This window comes from Hemitrygon akajei, chromosome 2 (genome assembly GCF_048418815.1).
Source record: "Hemitrygon akajei chromosome 2, sHemAka1.3, whole genome shotgun sequence".
Lineage (NCBI taxonomy): Eukaryota > Metazoa > Chordata > Chondrichthyes > Myliobatiformes > Dasyatidae > Hemitrygon > Hemitrygon akajei.
Genome location: NC_133125.1, coordinates 33,465,099 through 33,489,997, shown reverse-complemented (window position 1 = coordinate 33,489,997; position 24,899 = coordinate 33,465,099). Strand labels below are relative to the sequence as shown.

General features: G+C 37.9%; 1 protein-coding gene across 1 annotated transcript in view; it reads left to right on the top strand.

Moving 5' to 3' along the window:
- The first annotated feature begins 414 nt into the window (after nt 1-414).
- Nucleotides 415-24,899, top strand: part of LOC140740583 (uncharacterized) — a 40,936-nt gene continuing 16,451 nt past the window's right edge. Inside the window, exons 1-12 of the mRNA XM_073069873.1 lie at nt 415-473; nt 4,148-4,218; nt 5,388-5,471; nt 8,053-8,250; nt 9,879-9,989; nt 16,030-16,151; nt 16,447-16,539; nt 16,796-16,918; nt 19,303-19,383; nt 20,202-20,262; nt 21,402-21,601; nt 23,078-23,191. Coding sequence (XP_072925974.1) covers nt 472-473; nt 4,148-4,218; nt 5,388-5,471; nt 8,053-8,250; nt 9,879-9,989; nt 16,030-16,151; nt 16,447-16,539; nt 16,796-16,918; nt 19,303-19,383; nt 20,202-20,262; nt 21,402-21,601; nt 23,078-23,191 — 1,260 coding nt within the window. The 5' untranslated portion in view covers nt 415-471. The remainder of the gene's footprint in view (nt 474-4,147; nt 4,219-5,387; nt 5,472-8,052; nt 8,251-9,878; nt 9,990-16,029; nt 16,152-16,446; nt 16,540-16,795; nt 16,919-19,302; nt 19,384-20,201; nt 20,263-21,401; nt 21,602-23,077; nt 23,192-24,899) is intronic.

The following is a 24,899-nucleotide window of genomic DNA, read 5'->3' as shown; positions in this document are numbered from 1 at the left end:
AAAGAAAAGAGAAGTTCTATATAGGAAATGAAGTATTGTATTGCCCACCAAAGAAAATCCAATTTGCTATGCCAACTCTTTCAGAATCCCATAAAAGTGAATTATTTGTGGCAAAGTCCCCCAAAAGATTCCATGAGATGACACTTACTTATTCCACAATGTGTAACAATGACAAGAAATACCAATGGCATATATTAATATACACAAAATACTACATTGGTAAGCTATTATGTTGACTGAGACCTTTTGAACCTCAAAAGGTCACTTGTCAGTTCATAAAGAGTAATTGAAGCTCCATTAGCTGCTGCTATCTTATTTCCAGGTAAATTAATAATGAAAGACAACAACAAAAGCAAAGATAGGAGCTTAGTCCACCACGCTTATACTGCATAATTGCTCGCAATAGGCTCAGAACAGCAAGGATCCTCATTTGATGTTCATTGAGTCTGCAGCAGCATAGAAAGGTGAAAAATGTAAGTAGAAGGAAGTTTAACTGGAAATACTCTTAACGTATTTGAAGTCATTTAACAAGTAAAGAAAGGGGTTAATTGTGTAACAACATAGAAGATATGGTAAAACGAAACTAGAAAAACTAAGGGGGAACAAAGTCCAAAATGAAGAGCTGATTAGCTTTAATTAAATATTTCAATTAAAATTTTTATCAAATATAAACAGTGTACACTTTACACATTCTGCTTTGGTGCTGTTTCTATTCACAAATTATTTGGGCACAGGGCTGAAAGGAACAATATTAATCTGCAGCATTCATTACTATGAGTAAAGACTATTGCTACATTTCTAGACAAATAATGCATGAGATTCAAAAGCAGTTCCAAGGGATTTCACTATGAATTGTGAGTAACGCAGATGTCTTGATAGAAAACTGACAAGAATTAGAAGATTCAAAAAGAAACAAATAAAATTCAAGCTCCATGAATGTGAAATGGTAAAAGCACAATATGATGGAACAAGATAGACACAGCAACAGCATCGATCCGTTAGATTTTTAGTTGAATAATTTTCAGCTGCCAGCTATTTTGCTATCAAGTGAGTCCACCAGTACTTATCCAGTTTACAATGTGTTGACTTTACATAGAAAGTGGATAAAAGGTGTCGGCTATTTCTCCCCTTGAACTTGGTTCACTGTTCAGTAGGATTGTGACTGATCTGATATTCCTTAAGTCTTTTTTGCTACCCTTTCACCATTACCCTTGATCCCTTGATTTCCTTACTAAACAGTAATTTATCTCAGCCTTAAATACAGATTGCTAAACAGTAAGGAAATGATTCTCCTGCCACAGTTCTCTGTGGCAATCTCATAATCACCTGTAACAATAAAATTATTTTGAAATTCGTTATTCAGCTCAGGGTATTGGCATCTGCATCTGCATACAAAAGAAACACTTCACATACTGTATATTAAACCACAACAAAATACTTCACTAGAACTAGCACGAATGCAATGCAGAAAGAAAACTAGATATCTATAGTAGCAGCAATTCAGAAATCAAAATACTACGTTATGGATCCCGCAACCCGTCTGGGTCGTAGGGGTGCTGCTATACATATGAGCGCTGCACCAGTTGTCTCCATCTCTCACAGTAGTGGGTGAGCGCCTGGGTTGCAGCAAAGCTCTATCAGGTCCACTCTGCAATGTTGCCTGCCCATTTCTTCCTCTGTCTGCCAATCTAAACACACTGATCTCTGCAATGTTGGAGTGGAGCTACAGACCCAACTATCTGTCACATTTTCCCTCTAACTCTCTCCGACTTCATGTACTATTCCCTATCTTACTACTAGCACCACCTGTGACCTAGCCTAAGACAAAACTCCCGTGCACTAAGAAAATGCCCTGTTTTATACCCTTCAAAGCCCCATCCACTAGTACTTTTCCATCCCTTGGTGGTATCAGCTGCACCCCATTATCTCTTCCTACCTTCAGCCCAGACAAACATGATTTTCACCAATCTCCACTGGCTGCAGACTTGTACTTCCTCAAAACAATGCTATGGAATGGTTCTCTTGTCCTACTCCAAGCTAACATCATTTTGTTTTACAGATTTCCATTTTATTTTAGCATATACCAAGGAGGAATCCTATTTAGCCCTTTCCTTAAATTGCCTGAGAGAAGAAATTTTTCATTTCATTCTTAAATAATTTCCCTTGATTCTGAGACCATGCCCTCTGGTGCTGGTCTCACATGAAAGAATGCCATAGATAAATTTGTCCTATCTAGCTCCCTAAGGACCTTCTATGTTTCACTGAGATTGCCTCTCATTCATCATAGTGAACCATCTCCAGTAAACGGACTTTTATAATTAAATTATTTATTGTGTGACTGTACGTTTACTGCTATCTTATATGTGCTATGCGTGTCTTGTGCTGTCTATGACTGTTGGTACCGTGGTTTGCATCTTGGCCCTGGAGGAATGCTATTTCATTTGGCTGTATTCATAGGTATTCATATATGGTTGAAGACAATTAAACTTGAACTTGAATTAAAGGAAGAGACCAAATTTGGTGGCAGTACTATTAGATATAATGTCATATGTGTCATGCACTGTTATAGTATTACTTTCCTACTTTTATATTTCAATTACCTTGAAATAAGGACCAACATACTAACTTCCTCAGGTTTCAATGGATGTTGCGTTATTCTAGCGAGATATAAACATAATTCCCCTCACAACTAATATGAGAATGAGGGGAGTATGATGTTGAGCCTTCATTAATACATTTGTTAATTGTCTAAGTGTTTTACAACACTATGGAAGTTTATTTAAAGTACACATTAAATGTTTTAAAGACATATTTAAAAGGCTTAAACATATTTTATTAATTATAACATTTTAAGTTTTAAGGTTAGATAGACAGCTTGGAAGTTTGTTCAGTTCAATATTTTTTCAGCTTAACGTAACTAAGTTTAGTTTCATTTGTATACAATAGGACAGAATTTTAATTATGAGTTTTAAATACAAATAATCTTTGGAAGAAAATGAATTTCTGCAGTCTTTTGCATTGTTTATCAGATGCAGATACTATTCACAAAATTGGCCATGCAGACAGGATTTTTATGCAACCTGTGAGACATTCTTCTAATTGCAGTGGACTCAAAGAAAGTGATTTTTAAGGTGCAAGGACAACAAAAAGTACATTAAAATATATCTATGAATTGGCAAAAAAAAATCATGTCTGCATCAATGAAGTGCATTTTTGGAACATGTTGCTTTTCAAATGGATTTTGAGATGTCTTGCGCCATGCTGATACAACATTATGAAATATTTCGCAAACTGGATTCCTGATGAATTCTTAAGCAGATTACTAACCCTCAACCATTGAGAGCTTGAACATAACTTCACTCAAATTCACTTGTCCCATCATTAAAATGTTTCCACACAAATGGACTCACTTTCAAGGACTCTTCATCTTATGTTCTCGTTATTTATTGCTATTTATTTATCTTTGCATTTGCACAGATTTTTGTCTTCTGCACTCTGGTTGAACATCCTAGTCGGGTGGTGTTTCATTGACCCTGATATAGTTACTATTCAATAAATTTCTTGAGTATGCCCACAAGAAAATGAATCTCAGGGTTGTATGGTGACATATATGTACTTTCATAATAAAATTTACTTTGAACTTTAAACAATAGTTTCTTTTAATTTAGCACAGCACATCCTCTACATAGCACCATCCAGAGACAGAGAAGCAGTTTCAGCGACAGGTTACTGTCGATGCAATGCTCCTCAGACAGGATGAAGAGGTCAATACTCCCCAATGCCATTAGGCTTTACAATTCAACCGCCAGGACTTAAGAACTTTTTAAAAGCTATTATTAATGCTTTTTGAGATAGTGATTTAGATGCATATCATATCTTTTTACTGAGTTAAGTATTGTATGTAATTAGTTTTGCTACAACAAGTGTATGGGACATTGGAAAAAAGTTGAATTTCCCCATGGGGATGAATAAAGTATCTATCTATCTATCTATCTATCTAAGTAAGTGAAGAATGCTTATAAAGCAAGATAGCATGCTCAAAAGTGGGCCTAAAAATAATATACAAGCGATATTATGATATACTGTACCAATTAGCCTGATTGTTAAAGACCTGCAAAACTGCTGATGTATTTTCTCTTTTCCACAGGAGCTGTGAGAAAAGCTATGTCAGAGAGGAGGAAAAAATGAAGAACATTTCTAAAATGGGTGCCAGTGGCAGTAAGATTAATATTAAACTCATTGCACAGAAAGTATATTTAGACACTGGCAAAGTATTTCATAAGTATAAAATATGGATAAATGATGTGCAAATCTTTCTCAGTATTTCATCTGGATTTTTCTTTACTTCAATTGTTCAAGATATTGCATATTTTAATGTAGAAGTATAACTTGTGTTAGTCAGTGTTTATTGCTTTTCTCTTTGAAGCATCTGTGATATTGTTGAAGAGCAAATTAAATCAGAATGCACTTTAATTATTCCATCCACAACATTGTATTAAATTTTCCAAGTTAAAAGCAACTGCGTACATGCAAGCTTAATTTATCAAAAATATCCTTAACCTATCATAGGTTTCATTCAACCTATCTGAACACATTCATTTGGATCACTTCTACACTCAGACTATAGTTGTATCTAATGGTTTAAATGTTTTCATAGTTCTTGCTTCTACCACTTGTCTTGGAAACTAATTCAACATGTTTGCCATTTTCTGCAATAAAAGAAATATCCTGACCCTACTATTCAACTTCATTCAATAAGTTACCTTGTCCAACTCACACAGTCTGCTTGAAAACATTAAGGTCTTCTATACCATTTGCTTTCTTTGGCTGGAGATAAAGTAAGTTCTTAATATTCTAATTTTTAGCCAAAACACTGAAGTATATCTAGCATCTCCTCATATTGTTTCCTAACCTTCCAGCTTTTCACAATAATTTTTTCTGGTACTTCTCAGCAAGCATACCCTAAATATAATCTGATTAAAATTCTTGCTCATGAATTTTGATATAACTTTTTCTGATGCTCGTTGAAATATTCTGATAGTGACTTGTTTTATTTTGTTCTGCTGTTTGCCTGTGCAGTTTGCATTCATTGGACTCTATTAACTGTTGCTGTACACCGATTGAACTTGCACATGGCAGATATCGGTATTCTGAGGCCCAAATATTAATCTGAAAAAAGGATGGAAAAGTTTTCCAGAATTAATGACAGAACCTATTTATCATGATGAAGGGTCTTGGTCTGAAACATTGACTATACTCTTTTCCACAGATGCTGCCTGGCTTGCTAAGTTCCTCTAGCATTTTGTGTGTGTTGCTTTGCATCTGCAGAAATTTTCATATTTGTGGCTACCTATTTATCATTTTCTGATATACTTTCTATGTGACAGACAGCCAATTGGACGGGATTGTTGGTTGCCAGGTGAGAAAGTCAGCAGGAGGAGGCAATGTATGGGACAAGCCCCCACAATCGGGTAAGTGTAGTAGGCATGTTTGGAGATAAGGGCAGTTACGCCATGGTTATCTGAACGGAACTAGTGAAAATAAAGGTCTTGTACAGGTGACTGATACTCTGGCATTCAAGATGAAAATTTGCTTAAGCGGCTGAAGAGCATTCCAAGTTGAAATAGCTCACAAACTCTATTACAAAAAGCACATACCCCTGGAATCTCTTTCCTGAATGCAGTAGAACACAGATACACTGATACACTAAGTAATCCACCGCCAGAGAAGTAATAACTGGTATACTTGTTTTCATTGTTTGAAGTGTTGAGTGGAAACATCAGAAAGTCATGTTATAGCTGCATGAAACGTTGGTTAGATCACATTTGCAGCAGTTATGGTTGATGTTTTACAGGAATGATGTGGAGGTTTTGAAGAGGGTGTAAAAGAGGTTTATCAGGATGTTTCTTGGAATACAGCACATTAGGTATTAGGAAAGGTTGGACAAAGTGGATTGGTTTTTCTGGAGTGACAGAGGCTGAGTGGCAACTTGATAGAAGAATACAAAATCATCAGAGACAGATAGAATAGATAGTCAGAGTCTGTTTATCAGGGTGGAAATGTCAAATACTAAAGAGCACAGCTTTAAGGTCATAAGGGAAAGCTGAAGAAGCATTGAATAAGCTTGAAATAGGTTTTTGTTTATAGCTTACAGTATTTGGGGAACCTTCATAGTACTTGTCCAAAGGCAAAGGTAAGATTGTGGGATGACTATAACGGTAGCTTTATCAATCTGTTAAAGTAAATGGCCCACACTTCCAGCAACTTAATTGGTGAACCTTTCACATGTAATGGCATTTCCTCGTGGTTATACACACAAACTAATCAAATATACTCTACAGGGTCTGAAAATATTTTGAGTCACTGCGAATCAAATTCTCCCAAAGCTCAAAAATTATTGTACAGAGTAGCTAGCTTAGCCCAATGACCACAGAATTGGATCTCCTGACTAACTTGAATGATGTCTGTACAGGGTACATCAATATAATGTACATCTGAAGTGCATCATGCATGCAGATTAACCAAAGGCAATTGCCTATTCAGGCCTTGAGGTTGATATATAAGGCTTGCAAATGATAAAACTCCAGATAGTGGACACCCATAAATGTGTTAACTCACATTTATTTTAGAAGTCATATTCACTTTAGAAAATAATGCTGTGCAATGGCTGTTATATTTGCTGAAAAAAGTGTACATGAATAAGTGTGTTCAAATTCAGCAAAATGAACTCAATCATGATATTTATGTGTTCATTATGATGCTCATGGAACATTAAGGTTGGCTTTAAAATAATGTATTGTTACAGAATTGGAGCAGTCAGAAGTCATGGACAATGTCTCCATGCAGCTATTGCATAACTCTAAACAAAAGTCAACAAAGTTTTGCTCAGATTATTTAAGAGGTTTTGATAATATTACTTGAAGCAAATAAGTTCCAATAGTTTTTGTTGGCTATGTCTTTTATGGTGGCTACAGAACACAAGCCACTTTCTGACATATTGGCACCAAAATCAACAAGGTGTATTGTGTCAGTTTTACACATGCAATAATGAAATTCATTTCTGTCTGATTATTTCTTAAAATAAAGGCACCCATGAGCAATAATTTTCAACCAGCAACTTAGTGGTGGTGATTTCCTTGTTATTGTAGCAGACAATGTTACAGCCAAAGAGAAGAGAAAGGGTGCTGAATGTACAGTGCATAACTCATTGTCATACTTCAACCATAGTCACCAGCTTCCTTGAATGAAGTTTGCTTCAAGTGGGCCCACAGAATGGTCATTCCAACCAAACTAAAGAAGAAAGTAATAGATGAGCTACTTAACTTGATTTTTGTCTGTTAGGGTTTAAGTCTATACTATCCTGAAAATGGCAAGGTAAGAAGATAAGGTGGTGAAGAAGGCAATCTGCATGCTTCCCTTCATAAGGCAGGGTATGGAAAATAAAAGTTGGGAAGTTATGTTGCAATTTTGCAAATGCTTAGACTACACAGTGGAAAAGACTGCATTTTGATGAATATTCTTATCATCAGAACAAACTACAGCCTTTGTGACCACCAATTTCAGCAAGAGTTAGCCCTAAGTGTGAGATTAAAATTCTCCCAAGATTGAAATTAGTCCAAGAAAGTCTCGAGAACTCCAAATAGGGAAGTTTGTCAAAACATCTATGAAAGCACCTATTCCACAATAAAACTGCTCTTCCCGCTTCTCCCTCACACCATGCATTGATTTCACCAGCTGCTCCTTCAATCCTGTCACACATCTTTGAACATGGCACTAATTCTCCATGTATTCCATTAATTATTTGACAACTTCCCTGTAACTTCACTTGCAAATATGACAGAGAAAGGCCCTGTGGATTTGAATTCAGGCAAAATTGGGCTCTCCCAAATTTCTGCCCTTCGAAGTTTTTAATTAAACACACTTAGGAAAGATGAGCAGCACTTATAAGAATTGCTTTACCATAACATTATTACATATAGCAGCAAAGATAGCAAAGTCAATAGCTTAATAATGAGATGTGCTATTTACTGACTGAAATGTTTTTACTTGCAGATCTTTGGGAAAGAAGTGCTCTAGGATTGGGTTATTCAATAAGCAGGAAAATTTCCCAATCTAGTATTCCTGTCTTGGAAGACAATGGATCTGAAAGTATTGATCTGCCTGGAAGTGTATCAGAAATGAAGGATGAATTTAATAATTACTCCACATGTGTCGTTAAAAACACAAGTATTGATGAACAATTTGATCAAAGTAAGTACATCTTATTATGATTGTAAAGATATTAATGAAGATTTTGAGAGTAATAAAAACCTAGCTATGATTAAACTGAAAGACATTGCTTAAAATAAGGTCAATTTTCAAGTTCACCACCCAGTTATCAATCTGGAAGTCTGTGTCTGTTACATAAATCTTTAATTAATTTGTGCCTTGTGATCTTAAATAATGTGGAGGATCTATAAAGGCTTGATGTTCTTCACCGGCTTACAATGGTGAAGAGTTCAAGATTTTAACTCAATACTTTAACATTTACCTGATGCATACTCAGCTTTTGCAGACTTTTTGGAAGAGAACTGCCAGCAGGGTGTTGCTTGTGGGTCAGCCTGTACTTAACTTCCCGTACCTGCATATTGATGCACCGTGTGTGCTAGAGGTCAGATGTTTACACATCCACTTTTTGCTCCACTTAGTTCGGAGTCCAGCACAGACTTCTGATTATCCTTTGGAAGGACAGATGTACCTTGTATCTCAGTTCTCAGAAGATCTATACCCATTCAGTTGAATGTACTCACTAAGCTAGATGGAAAACCAAATTTGTTGGTTTATATTTTCCATTATTTAAATTAATATCAAAATAGTCCAGGGACCAGGAATCAGGAGCCTGAATCTGAGGCCTAGTACCAACTGTGAAGTACTTCTCTTCATCAGACCACAATAGCAACAAGGCTTAGCATCTAATGGGCGCCACAAATCTTAAATGCAGTCAAGGCAATAAAAGTGGACAAATGGGTGCCATGGTGGTGCGACACTATTACAACTTGGTGCATCGGAGTCCTGATGCCCTCTGTAATGTGTAGGTTTTTCCTGGGTGCTATGTGCTTTGATTTCCTCCCACAGTCCAAAGACGTACCAGGTAGGTTAATCGATCATCGTAAATTGTACCGTGATTGGGTTAGGGTTAAATTGGGCTTGTCGGGTGTTGCTGGCTTGAAGTCAGGAAGGGTTTATTCCAGGCTGTATCACTGAATGAATGAACAGACAAGTCAAATAATATCCAATCTAACAAGCACTACAAATTGTTTTCATACTGAAATTTCGCCAATATTAGAGTAAACCTGGCGCCAAAAGATCATTGGTCTGTTTTTGTTCTATTTATGGATTTTGATGGTGTTCACCATGCAAGTACTCAAATAGCACCTTAAGATGCATATTAATGCAAAGAAAGGTAAAACACTAACCACTAATATGTTATATTGAATGTGAACCTTTGGCCTCCTTTGATACCCAAATATGACTTTGTGTTCAGACAAACATTCTGGAGTGAAATGGTGGAAAACTGCAGGATATTAGAACATGGTAGAAGATGCTAAAGAGAATGACTAAGTAATAGAAGCAAAATAACCACTCCCAGGGGTAACACCGATTCATCAGGTGGTGCTTAACGATCCTGTCCGAGTCTCCTATCTTCATATTTATTACCAATCCAAGGAGCTGGTTAAGAACGGAGAATGTTCCTAACACAGGAATGAAACTCCAACTTTCTGGAACTTGTCTCAAATGTGAAGCATATAATCCAAAAGTTGATATTTCATTGATAAACTTTATTTTTTAAGATAAATTATAATTTTTATATTTTATATCAAGACAGTTTTTAATTTCAGTCACACCAGCCAAAGAATCCTTCATGAAGAGACTGAGTATCAGAATAAAGCAATTGTTACCCTTCAGACAACTAACTATGCAGAACAGAAATGATCCAACCTTGAATGAAGGTACTAATATACAGTACATGATAGTCATATATCATTTTAACCATCGGTGTGCTTAATTTGTCATTCAGACAATGAATGAAGAAGAACCTTAAATGATACAGACAGAATTTCTGGAGCAGAGCTCATGAAGGAATATACACTACCTTTATTTAGCCTTCCCAGCACAATCTCCAAATCAGGGTATCTTTGACCAAGTTGCTAATAGTTGATGATGGCACATGGAGAGGAATGGGAGAGCTGGGATCCAAGTGAACAGATCAAACAACAGTAACTATGTAATTAAAACACTGGAAAATCAATTAATGAGCTTAGTAGAAAAGTAGCTTAAAGAAATGAATTCAACATTAGTTCGAGTTGAGTAAAATGTAACAAAACAGAACATTGGAGTAAAAGAGAAAGATGAATAAAATATAACAAGAGAGGAATTTGATTGTTTTTAAAACATCAATAGAGTGACATTGCACACCGATATTTTGACATAAAATTCTGTCTAAGTGTGCTTTGATTGAATGGACATTATGGCATATGTCATCCACATAGGATTCATTAAAGTGACATTTCCAACTATGAAAACAGAAGTTCTTGGTATCTTTATTTTGGTATCTTCACTGGTGAGGCCTCACCGTGAGTATTGTGAACAGTTCTGGGCTCGTCATCTAAGAAAAGATGTGCTGGCATTGGAGAGAGTCCAGAGGAGGTTCGCAAGGATGATTCCAGGAATGAAAGGTTTATCATATGAGGAACGTTTGATGGCTCTGGTCCTGTACTCGCTGGAATTTTGAAGGATGAGGGGGGATCTCATTGAAGCCTTTCAAATGTTGAAAGGCTTGGACAGAGTAGATGTGGAAAAGATGTTTCCCGTGGTGGAGGAGACAATGACAAGCGGGCACAGCCTAAGGATAGAGAGGCATCCATTTAGAACAGAGATGTAGAGAGATTTCTTTAGCCAAAGGGTAGTGAATTTGTGGAATTTGTTACCACAGGCTGATGCAGAGGCCAGGTCGTAGCTGTATTTAAGGTGGAGATTGATAGGTTTTTGTTTGGCCATGGCATCAAAGGTTACGGGTGGTGGGGGGGAGGCTGGGGAGTGAGGCTGAGAAGGGGAAAAAAGGATCAGCTGCGATTGAATGGTGGAGCAGACTCAATGTGCCAAATGGTTTAATTCTGCTCCTATGTCTTATGGTCTTATTTGGAAGTTGCATTTATTTTGTAAAGATTCCTTCATCTGCTTCATATTTTTAGATGATTTAAAAATTTTATTGCCCTTCTGCAGAATGATCCTGTCAGACATTTGTACTCCTAATGAACTGACATTTTCTGAACATAAGAATTAATTTTTAAAACTATTTAAATATATTTTAGTAGCTCTGACTATCAGATATTAAAATCTCATTGAAAAAGCCTTTAAGAAGTAATAATGATAATATTAGTAAATAAAAATAAGCAATAAATATTGAGGAGATGAGCTGAAGAATCCCTGAAAGTGAGTCCATATGTTTTGGGACTGTGTTGGGTTGAGTGAAGTTACCCACTCTGGTTCAAGAGCCTGATAGTTGAGGGGTAATAACTGCTCCTGAACCAGGTGGTGTGAGTGCTGAGGCTCCTGTATCTTCTTCCTGATGGCAGCAGTGAGAAGAGAGTGTGGCCGGGATGGTGGGGGTCCTTGATGATGGATGCTGCTTTCCTGTAAATGCGCTCCTTGTAGATGGGCTCAGTTGTGGGGAGGACTTTACCTGCTTTGGACTGGACTATATCCACTACCTGTGTCACTGCCTTTTGAAATGCAGGCTTCCCACTCTTTCTTTGTATATCTTGAGTTCCTCATTTGTATTTTATCCTCAAGAATAAAACACCCTCTACATTATCCTTAGAAATAAAGTACTGTCTTGAAACCACTGTGAAAAAGTAGTTACTCTTATTTGTTCTGACAGCTCTCCACAGTCCTGATACTTTTTCAGTAAACATTAGGAATATTGATGAGAGCACTTTACTTCTAAATGATTCAGTCTAAATTATTTATTTGCTGTAGGGATGTACATTTAAACTTTCCTGTGATTCTTCTTCCTCTCAGTCTCTAATTAATGTCTTAAGAAATCACAATAGTGGTTAGTTATTCCTCAAATAATATTGTCCTGGATTAAATAATCCGAATGTTTGGTGGAGCTCAGTATGCGTTTTCCCCTCTTTCAACTAACTGGTTCATCTTCTGTGATGTTGCATATGGCAAACTGGTAATGCCCCGACAGCTTTCTATTCCCTGGCCCTGTCTGTTTTCACCATGGATGTCCAGTCCCTATACACTTCTCTTCCCCTCCAAGAGGCCTTAAAGCTTTCTGCTTCTTTCTCAACAAAAGACACAACCTGTTCCACTCCGTCATTACTCTCCTCCATCTCACAGAACTAGTCCTCACCCTCAACAATTTCTCCTTCAGCACTTCACACTTCCTCCAAACTCAAGGGGTAGTCATGGGTCCTACCTTTACCTGCCTTTTTATTAGTTATGTGGAACAGTCCACGTTTCAAGCCTTTCCTGGTATGCTCCCCAAACCTTTCTGCGCTACACGAGGAAATCTGCAGATGCTGGAAATTCAAGCAACACACACAAAATGATGATGGAACATAGCAGGCCAGGCAGCATCTATAGGGAGAAGCACCATCGACATTTCGGGCCAAGATCAGGACTAACTGAAAGAAAAGATAGTAAGAGATTTGAAAGTAGGAGGGGGAGGGGGAAATGTGAAATGATAGGAGAAGACTGGAGGGGGTGGGGTGAAGCTAAGAGCTGGAAAGGTGATTGGCAAAAGGGATACAGAGCTGGAGAAGGGAAAGGATCATGGGACGGGAAGCCTACCTAGGGAGAAAGAAAGAGGGAGGGGAGCACCAGAGGGAGAGCAGGCAGAGTGATGGGCAGAGAGAGAGGGGGAAAAAAAGGGGGGAGGGAAAAAATAAATAAATCAGGGATGGGGTGAGAAGGGGAGGAGGGGCATTAACAGAAGTTAGAGAAGTCAATGTTCATGCCGTCAGGTTGGAGGCTACCCAGCCGGTATATAAGGTGTTGTTCCTCCAACCTGAGTGTGGCTTCATCTTGACAGTAGAGGAGGCCGTGGATAGACATATCAGAATGGGAATGGGACGTGGAATTAAAATGTGTGGCCACTGGGAGATCCTGCTTTCTCTGGCGGACAGAGCGTAGGTGTTCAGCGAAACGGTCTCGCAGTCTACGTCGGGTCTCACCAATATATAAAAGGCCACACCGGGAGCACCAGATGCAGTATACCACACCAGCCGAATCACAGGTGAAGTGTCGCCTCACCTGGAAGGACTGTCTGGGGCCCTGAATGGTGGTGAGGGAGAAAGTGTAAGGGCAGGTGTAGCACTTGTTCCGCTTACAAGGATAAGTGCCAGGTGGGAGATCGGTGGGAAGGGATGGGGGGAATGAATGGACAAGGGAGTCACGTAGGGAGCGATCCCTGTGGAAAGTAGAAGGGGGGGGGGAGGGAAAGATGTGCTTGGTAGTGGGATCCCATTGGAAGTGACGGAAGTTACAGAGAATTATACGTTGGACCCAGAGGCTGGTGGGGTGGTAGGTGAGGACAAGGGGAACTCTATCCCAAGTGGGGTGGCAGGCAGATGGGGGTGAGGGCAGATGTGCGGGAAATGGGAGAAAGGTGTTTGAGAGCAGAGTTGATGGTGGAGGAAGGGAAGCCCCTTTGTTTAAAAAAGGAAGACAGCTCCTTTGTCCTGGAATGAAAAACCTCATCCTGAGAGCAGATGCGGCAGAGACGGAGGAATTGTGAGAAGGGGATAGCATTTTTGCAAGAGACAGGGTGGGAAGAGGAATAGTCCAGGTAGCTGTGAGAGTCTGTAGGCTTATAGTAGATATCAGTAGATAGGCTGTCTCCAAAGATGGAGACAGAAAGATCGAGAAAGGGGAGGGAGGTGTCGGAAATGGACCAGGTAAATTTGAGGGCAGGGTGAAAGTTGGAGGCAAAGTTAATCAAGTTAACGAGCTCAGCATGCATGCAGGAGGTGGTGCCAATGCAGTCATCAATGTAGCGAAGGAAAAGAGGGGGACAGATACCCGTATAGGCTTGGAACATGGACTGTTCCACAAAGCCAACAAAAAGGCAGGCATAACTGGGACCCAAGCGGGTGCCCATGGCTTCACCTTTGGTTTGGAGGAAGTGGGAGGAGCCAAAGGAGAAATTATTGAGAGTAAGAACTAATTCCGCTAGATGGAGCAGAGTGGTGGTAGAGGGGAACTGGTTAGGTCTGGAATCCAAAAAGAAGCGGAGAGCTTTGAGACTTTCCTGGTGGGGGTTAGAGGTATATAGGGATTGGATGTCCATGGTGAAAATAAGGCGGTGGGGGCCAGGGAACTTAAAATCATTGAAAAAATTCAAAGCACTATATTGATGAGAGTATTGGTGCTACTTCGGGCATCTATGCTGAGTTTATCAACTTTGCCTCCAACTCTCAGCCTGCCCTTAAATTCATTTGGTCCATTTCTGATCCCTCTCTCTCCCCTTTCCTGATCTCTCTGTCTCCATCTCTGGAAACAATCCATCTACTGATATTTTTTTATAAACCTAATGATTCCCATGGTTATCTTGACTATATCTCTTTCCACCATGTCTCCTGTAAATATGCTATTCCCTTTTCTCAGTTCCTTCGTCTCCACTGTATCTGCCCCCAGACGTGACATTCCTTTCCAGGACATCAGAGATTTCCTCTTTCTTCCAAAGAACAGGGTTTCCCTTCTTCCACCACTGATGCTGCCTTCACCCTCATCTCCTCCATTTCCCAGATATCCACGTTCACCCCATCTTCCTGCCACCTTAACTGAGATAGAGTTCTTCTTGTCCTCACCTATAACCCCAGGAGCCTCTGCATCCAACACATAATTCTCCACAACTTCAACCATCTTCAATGGGATCCCACCACCAAACACATCTTTACTCCCCGCTCCCCTCCACTCTCCACTTCCCATAGGGATCACTCCACCATGATTCTCTCGTCGATTCATCCCTCCCCACTGATCTCTCTCCCTTCCGGCTCATACCCCTGCAAGTGAAAGATATTCTACACCTGCCCATTCAGCTCCTCCCACACTTCCATTCAGGGCTCCAAACTGTCCTTTCAGGTGAGGCAACACTTCAGCTGTGAATCTGTTGGGGCTGCCTATTGTATCCGCTGCTTCTGGTATGGTCTCCATTACAGTGGAAAAACTAGAAGTAAACTGGAGCACCACGTTGTCAAGCACCTCCACCCCATCCACGAAAAGCGGAACTTGCTGATGGCCAACCATTTTAATTCCTATACCCATTCCCGTTCCAACATGTCAGTCCCTGACCTCCTCTTTTCTTTCTGTTTTCATTTTCATCTTCATTATATTTTTCTGTTGCTTCTTGGGTGGGTGATGTTTGCTGTGAAGGCAATGTGTGGAAAGAACAGCAATCGTCAGTTGTCTCTGGTTCTTTTTACTGAAAATGTAACCTTCAATTGCAATTTCCTGCCCTTATCACACATTAATTTATTTTCTACCCTTGCATCCCGTATTGACCATGATATTGTTATTTCTCTCACTCCTTTTTATCAACCACACATTCTCATTCTTTATTTATTACTTCCCTTAGAAGCTACTGGGTCAGCAGTTTTATCATCTCCTCCTCTTTGCTCTCTTACTTCTTACTGACTATTGCTAAAGAGATTAAAGGTTACTTTATCTGTGGCTTATCCAACCAGCAGGATTAGAAATGGTGTCAAAAAAACTTTGAAATGATCACACGTGAACAATGCACGTAACATTAACCTAACTGGGTCGATAGGAGCTGCATCAAATCAGTGAAGCTGGGCTCGGAGTAATTATTAAAATAATCACAATGGATAAAGCTTTTTTCCAATTATATGGCTGTTGAATGTTGTAGTATTCATAACATTTGCCATTCTGCCAATGTTCTGAATAAGAGAGTAGATGCAGGAGTGAACACTGCGTTCAGGTTGTGCTGACTTATATTCATTTTGTGTACTTCAACCAAAGTCATCCTCACTTCCTTTTCACAACGGAAGAAAAGAGAAAGGATTGGAGGAACTTCTGAAGACCACATGCCGGAGGCAAAGGCTTACGTTCCATATGAATGTGCCAGGTTTCACATTGCCAAGGTAAAAGAAACACATTACTCAACTTTGTTCCATTTTACCTGGGATTCAATAACATAACAAAGTATTGGTACCATTTCCGATTGACGCTGATTTAAAAACTGAAATCATCCAAAGAACAATGATTGACAGTGGTTAATAAGAAAGTATTTTTGTTAAATTGATTCATTAAATAATCTGTCATTGTCTCAAGACCCCTGTTTTACATCAACCCATCCATCAGAAACTGCAACTTAATAAGCTGTGTTCTATATATGAAGTAACAGTGAAAGCCCCTTCATTTTTTTCCTATCTCCAGGTAGTAGAGGATATGCATCAATTGAGAAACACGTATATAAAGCACATCTGTGAAATGGAGGAAAGTTTACACACTCCAGAAAAGGAAAAGAAGGTACAAGATGCAAAGCTGATAATGCTCTTAGAACTGAAGTGTTTCCTAACTAATATATATTCACTGTGATGCATGCAACTTCTAAGAATTGTTATAGAAATTACCATTCCTGATGCCTCCCATGTATTGGTAGTGGCCATTCTGCATTGCTGCAAAGAAATATTTAGTATTCTGTTTTTTTTACAAATTGCTGAGAGTTTAGAGTTTAGAATTTAATTTTGGGCTCATTGAATAATTTGTTTTACCTGACTCGCAGGAACAGAGCATCCTGAAACTTCAAAAGCAACACGGAGATAAGATGACCATTTTTAAAGAAGTTCTGAAAGCATATCAAGAGCACATAAAAAAGAATAACAAATATTGGGAAGATCTGGTACAGGTAAAGTATTAGAAAAATATATGGATCTGTAAAGTAAGGTCCCAAAAAAACAACGATCTTGCCCAATGATTTATTCATAGTGCAAGCAAATTTTTAATTTAAAAATCTCTTGTAAAATGCAACTGAGTATTCTGCACACAGAAAATGCATTTAAGGGAATTTGGTGCAGGTCTTTCATATGGATGGAAGAGACCTCTAGCAATGTCAGGTGATAACATTTAGCATGTAATGGATAGTTTGAAGTCAGGCTCAAAATTATGCCCAGATAAAACTCTAGCATATATCTTGCACATTAATGCAGCATTGAGGCCTACAATTCAGTGCTAGGTGTAGGTGGTCTGATCTTTGTCTGCTGTTAGAATACCAAGGACCAAGGAAGTCCTTCTTAACTGGTTTTCGAAGCATTTGATCTCATCATGACTTTGTTGCTTATGTCCCCAAGCCTCACACCTACTGTCCTAACAATCACCTATCTGCCTACACGTACAAACAAGCTGGATGAAATTGGCAGGTCAGGCAGCTTGTTTGTACATGTTGATTTGACCACAGCATCTGCAGTGTACTTTGTGTTACCTATTTGCCTACATTCTGTATCTGTCCTTCTGACCTACATGCACTCGTCCACCTCATCTCATTAACTTAACCTGATTTATGAGGAAAAGTTGAACGAGCAAGGGCTTTTCTCTTTGGAGTGAAGGAGGGTGAGAGTCGACTTTCTGAGATGTATAAGATTATTTCTGTTGCTTCTTGGGTGGGTGATGTTGGCTGTGAAGTTAATGTGTGGAAAGAACAGTCTCTGGTTCTTGTTCGTGAAAGTGTAATTTCAGCTGCAATTTCCTGCTTTTGTCATACATTCATTTTCTTAGGATGAGAGTCAACTTCACTGAGATGTATAAAATTATGACAAGCATAGATGAAGTGGACAACCAATAACTTTTTCCCAGGGTGACAGTGGTCAATACCAGAGGACACCTGCTTAAAGTGTGAGGAAAAAGGTTTAGGGGAAACATTAAAAGTAGTTTTCTTTTTTACACAGAGATTGATATGTGCTTGGAACACACTGTCAGAAGTGCTGGTAGAGGTACTAGGGACCTTTAAGAGATAGGGATATACTGTAGATGTAAGAAAAATGGAGGGTTAGGGTTAGATTCTAGTTTAGGAGAAAAGTGTTAAAGTGATCATTGAGTATGTTTATATAAGTTGGTGCAATTTATCTGGTGAATTGTCCACACTGTGCTGCACTACGTTTTAAGTAAACTCCAGATCTAAACCATGATCCCTGTCAAGTTAATCCCATGACTTTGGCACGGTATTTATTGCTGCCATTCTTGACCCAATCCACTTTCCTAACTATTCTGGTCCTGATGTTTTATCCCAGACCTGGCCTCACTTTCACTGCCACTGTTCTGCCTTGACCAACCCCATTACTGCCTCTGTCATGGCACTTGTCCTGGACTGCATTCAAATGTTTTTGTGTGCATCTTACTATTTCCAGCACTAGATCACTTAGCATATATAGAATTGTGGTTCTTTGTTATAACTTTAAGGGAAGTATGCTTTACAAAATCTATCACTTCATAATCTTCAATTTTCAATAAAATGTTTCACATGATATCATTGGTTTAAATCTCTGCCGAAATCATTTTGAAAATGTATAGCTATGCAAAACAGTTAACTACAAATTGATAGTCTTTTTACAAATTTTCCCTCTTTTAATAGCATTTTTGCCATCACCTAACAATAAATCTTTTATGAGTCAAGGGGTAGAAAGTTTAGATCATAAGACCATAAGATATAGGAGCAGAATTAGGCCATTGGGCCTATTGCATCTGCTCTGCCATTTTATTATGGCTGATCCATTTTCCCCCTCAGCTCTAATCTTCTGCCTTCTCCCTATATCCCTTCTTGCCCTGACCTAATCAAGAATCTACTGTATCAACTTCTGTCTTAAATATACTGAATGGCTCGGCTTCCCCAGTCACCTGTGGCAACAAATCCCACAGATTCACCAGTTTAGTAGTAATATTTTGCACAAATTGCTATACATCTTTTAAAATGAAAGTTACTTTGAACTTCTTGCAGCAAACCGATCAATGGTCCTTACAAAAGATGGGAATGGTTGACACCTTTCTGGTATTTCTACTGGCACTGCATTCATCAGGTTCTGGAAAAGTAGGATCCTTCGGTGTTTCGCCAATTGTATGATAACACTTATCCTGGTAATAAGCAAACTGATGACTTCCCAGTCACCCTGTTTATTCCAGCTGTACATTCAGGGCACATTTAGTCAGGACACAGCTTTGAAGTTTTTCTGCTGCAAAGCTGACTTTGATCATTATACTAAAATATATTTATTAATCTGTTGTTTTATTGAATAATTCTAGCATTTAAAGAATGAAAATAATCAACTCATCCAAGAACAGATCCAAGCTAAGCAAGAACTTGAAAAATGGGAATATCAAAAGGTAAAATGTGCTTGAAAGCTATTGCAAAATGTCAGCAGAGAATTACAGTTTACTATTTACCTTTTATCAAGCTCCTGACCACACACAGAACTTAACCACAAAATCAAAATCCAATAAAAATCATTTTCCAATTTTCTCATTCCTGTTCTTACTTATATGACTTGTTGACCAATTGAGGGACAAAGGAACTGGGGAATTCAATGATATTGTTGACATCAGGGATAATAAAACATGTTAAATCTACCATTCTTGATGGATAGATGAATGAATAAGGATGGCTGAATAAAATCTGAAAGAAATATATTGACTGAATTAAATAGAAAGCTCTACTTACTTATATTCCAACACCTGACTTGTCCCATTAATCTCAAGCGAGTTCTCTGCATGCACCAGGTTAACCTGGCTTAGATTTAATGAAGAAATTACTGAGCCTGAAAGTTGGGAAATTTGTGGAAGATGTTATCTCTATTACATTCAAAAGGCTAGAGAACATGCTAGAATATTTTTGTGGAGCAAGAAAAAAAATCACATCTCTTAAATTCTGTTTTACATTACTGTATATATGCATTGTTAATCTTTCTTGATGTGAAATACTCTTCTGCTTATTATTGAAATCACTTTAAGAAACAATCAGATAGTTTTGGAACTTTTTGCATACGGTATCACAATCATAACAATGAATTAAAATTATTACCTGTTTTATACTTTAATTGTGTATGATTCAAATTGCATAATGAAGTACCGGTACTCATAAGCAAAATAATTATTTCAATTCCATCTTAAATTGAAGTATTAGGAAAAACTTTTTGCTTCTACAGACTAAAATTATAGAAGGATTTTCCCAGAAGATTGATCTGTTATACACTCATCAGATTTCAAGTAAGTATCAATTAGCATTAGAAAACAAAGCAAAATGATTTTTTTAATATAATGAACAACCCCATTCTCAAATGGATGATATACATCTGTGTCAAAAGGATAAATCCCACAACATATTCCAAAGATATGTATGTGTATTTTCAAAATAGATTTAAATATTTAAAATGAAAAATTATGATTATATATAGACTTAATTACTGTTGTTATTATATTTTGACAGGAAGAAAAATCTTTACAAAAATTCTTTGTGATTAATCATATCCAGCATGCACTCACTCCTGGTTTATAATAATTAACAAATGTAATTTTTGTTTGGCAAACTAGTTGCATTATTCAGTCCTTAATTATGTTAGTTGAAATGCATGAATGGCCATGGCTATCTGGCTATCAGTGTCCTTTATTCTTTTTTAGTCTACATCTAGTTAAGATTGAAAATTGGCAAACAATTCCTTTTTAATTGTTGCTTAATCCATCACTAAACGTAATGGTTTTGAGGACAGCAGTGATCTCAGAATCTAAATTGAGATTTTCATCTTCTATCTTCAGTTCTGTACTTGGTAGCCTGTGTTACCCACGCCTTTGACTACCTCTCCATACAACTACCTCTCTTGCCACAAAGACCTCAGAAAGTATTATGCAAAACTGTCACTACAACTACCCTAAATAACCTCAAATAACCTTTTCAAATAAGTGTACTCATTAGCTCAAAATCGAATATGACAAATGTCACAGGAATACTGACAATAAATAAATGGGAAATGTTGGAAGTCATAGGTTTAATACTCTGAATTTCATCAGGTTGAGGATATTAACAGACCAATAAGAAATTTGTGGCAGGATTTGCTTTCTTCTATATTTCATTACAGTAATTATATTACTATTCCCCTGCATTTCCGATACTCTCTTAAAATGGCTAGGTCTGGAGTGAACATTTTAAAATATTCAGCATGCAAACTCTCTTGCCTTACTTTGTACTGTGTTCTACATATGTTTTGAAATGAGCTGACAGCAATCTGGTGCTCTTCATGGAAATACACACTATATCCTCAGGGACTTAGAATATGGATTCATGAGTAGTTATGTTACTCTTCCTTTTGAATAAATGATACCTGGCTTTCATTTACAAAATTGTATTCTAGCTCTGAAAGAACTTCATATAACTAGATTAGAGTTGGAAAGAGTACAAGAAATGCTAAAACTACAAGAAGAAATTGTCACTGAGAAACAAGAAAAAAATTGTCTGCAAGCAACCTCAGAAATCAAAATATCTGATGATCCAGATTTTGAGGTACAGGAGAACTGTTCCCAGGAGGTTCATGAACAGAGGCAAAACCTAAAGGTAAATGTGACTGATATTTTCTTCCTTACTACACACATCATCCCTTTCACTTCAGTTATTTATCTGAACCCTGAAATTTTATGGGTTTTTGAGTGGAATTTCAGTGCTTTTGTATTCATAAAACTGCAATACACATGAAATTTTAGAGTCTAAGACCTTATCAGAGGTAATTTTAGCTTGTTTAAAATATGATACATTAATAATAAGCTCTAATTAAGAAACAGGTCATCATCACAACGTGAAAACTACAATGGAAACTATAGATGCACAATAAAATCATACTGTCTTGGAAATGTTCAACAGGTCAATCAGCATCTGTAAAGAGAAAAAAGAGTCAATGTTTAAAGATGATAAACTTTCATCAGAAGGTGATTGATCTGATATCTTAGCAAAAGAGAAATATGGATCTGAACTATTGACTATTTCATTCTCATGAGTGCTTCATTGTTTGCCATGTATTTCAGCTTTTTTGTTTAATTTCTTATCTCCAACAAGTCCACTTTATTTCATGCAAATATGCAGTACCTATCTAGCACATCCCTCCATTTAACTCTTTTACTTTTTTACCCTGAGGAATATCCCTGGTACTGATAAGTTTTTGCATGATAATATGCTTTACGACTTCAATATTAAACAGCATACCAGACACAAAGGCCAACCAGGCAGGATCTGCAGACCAGTTTATCTAATTTTCACTACAAATTGGTTGTGTGGATGACAAAGGAATAACTATGGCATAGCATTTGTACAAATGTCCTTTAAGACTCATTGCACAGAGGGAAGCAGTAATTTGATTTGCTTTTTAAACGGAGCAGAAAAAAATTTCTTTACGATTCTGCTTCCTGCCAGGGCAGGGGAACTGGTTAGTAATTGGAATTCATTAACGTTTGCTGATTAACAATTGCAAGTCTAAACAGCAATCCAAGCCAGCACACTGGTTGGCTTCTATTCAGCTTACAGGCTTTACATGCCTGATGAAAAGGTAAAGCTGAATGGATACAGAAATTTTAAACAAGATGCTACTCCCTTTTCCTGCATGCTGTTGAACCTGCTGCTATCTGTAAGATGTCTGTATGTTCTCCCTGTGGTTGCTTGGGTTTCCACCCACAGTCCAAAGATGTACTGATTAGTAGGTTAATTCATCTTTGAAAATTGTCCCATGATTAGGCTGGGGTTAAGTTGGGGGTTACTGGGCAGTGCAGCTTGAAGGGCCAGAAGGACCTATTGTACACAGAATCTCAATAAAGAAATAAAATTTAAACTCACTTGCATGCTTTATGTCTCATTGATTAATGTTATCAAGTTTGTCTTGCTTCAACAAACCCAATGGAGAACTGTTAAAATCAAATAGATTTTTTCTGGTAATGAGTTCAATTGCAAATAAATGATAATCTGATGAGAGAATCTCACTATCAAATTCAAGAACAACTTTACACTCTATTCTTCCACGACGTCTAAACTTGCTTTCCTCTGTAGAATTGTGTAAATACACTGGGAGAAACAGAACACACTGGAAATGAAAAATGGGCTACTGTCATAGGACTACCAGAAGAAACACAAGAGAAGGAAGTGCACTCCAGTGCAGCAGAGGTAGGGTAGTAATGCAGAATGAGATAGGGAGCCAGTGCTGGACTAACCGTTACTTTGCATTGACCTGAAACTGTGTAGGAATAAAATATAACTGATAATAAATCTTTGACAATTTAAACACTAATATTGATTTCTACCCTGTACATTTGAGACCATTGTTAAATTTTGCAAAGATAAGTAATTTTTTTCTGTAAAAAATAAATGAATAAATGAAAGTTGAGCTCTCGTGCATACTTCATGTCTCATCAGTGAATGTTATCTTCCTTTATGACCTACAGATTAAAAGTTATGGAGAGGTCCAACACTGTCTAGGGGATATTTAGTCACAAGACTTTCTGAATATGGAGATAAAATATATTTACCAATACATTTGGCACTTGTTCTGCCAGTCAATAAAATTGTGGCTAGTCCTCTTTGAAGCTTAGTCCTAATGAATGATCTTGGCCCGAAACATCAACTGATTCCTTTCCCTAAGAGGCTGCCTGGTCTGAGTTCTTTAAGCATTTTGTGTGTATTACTCAGGATTTCCAGTGTGCTAATAATCCCCTATCTTGGTCACTTTCCCTATGCTCCCTTTTCAGAATGCAGATCCCATTGATCCCATCAATTATAGAGTGATAGAATTTCACAGGATGGAAATGACCATTGTGAATAGGATTTTAAAAGGTGTTGGTCAGACCACACTTGGTGTATCATGAGCAGTTTTGAGCACCTGTCTATGAAAGGATGTGAAGTCATTGGAGACAGAGAACTTTCACAAGAATGATCCCAGGAATTAAAGGATTAACCTATGAGGAGCGTTTGATGGCTTTGGGCTTGTACTCATTGGAATTCAGAAGTATGAGTGGGGAATCTCATGTTTCCTTTAGTGGGAGAGTTTAGTACCAGAGGGTGCAGCCTCAAAATAGAAGGATGTCCTTTTAGAACAGAGATGAGGAGGAATTTCATTTGCCAGAGGGTGGCGAATCAGTGGAATTCATTATTACAGATAGCTATGGAGACATTTGGGAATATTTAAAGCAGAGGTTGATAGGTTCTTGATTAGTCAGAGTGTCAAAGGTTACAGGGAGAAGGCAGGAGAATGGAGTTGAGAGGGATAATAAATCAGCTATGTAGCAGACATGATGGGCTGAATGGCCTAATTCTGTTCCTATGGTCTAATACAGCCTGATGTATCCAATTAGGCTAAATTATTTCAAATTAATCCCACTTCCCAGCTTTAGGTCTGCAACTCCATTGAATAATCTTGTATCTCTACTGGGGAACTGCTGTTGGCTGAGCTGTGGGGAAGATAATTTGAGTAACTGGATCAAGCAATTGTAGCAAAATAACCCGGGGTTTCTGATATCTTCCATTATAATCTCATTCAATTCTGGACAGAATTAGGAAGAAACATTTGCTCCAATGGCTCATCCGAAATAAACAAGTTAGTGCCTCAGTGGAAACGGCAGACATAGAAAAATCAATTAAAACCACTAAGGTCAATAAATGATTCTTAATGCCTGCATAGTTTTTTTTTCATTAAGTCACGACTGCCTGAAATTTGGGTCGTTAATGTAAAAACCAGCTCGCTGCTCTATTGGCATCAACCAGATATTTCCTATGAATATGTTTGGGAAAGCACCAACTAGAGTTGTGGGATTTTCTCAGTTTGAAGCTGAAATGCCCAAGCAGTGCTCTGAATAAACATTCTTTATTTAGAACAAAT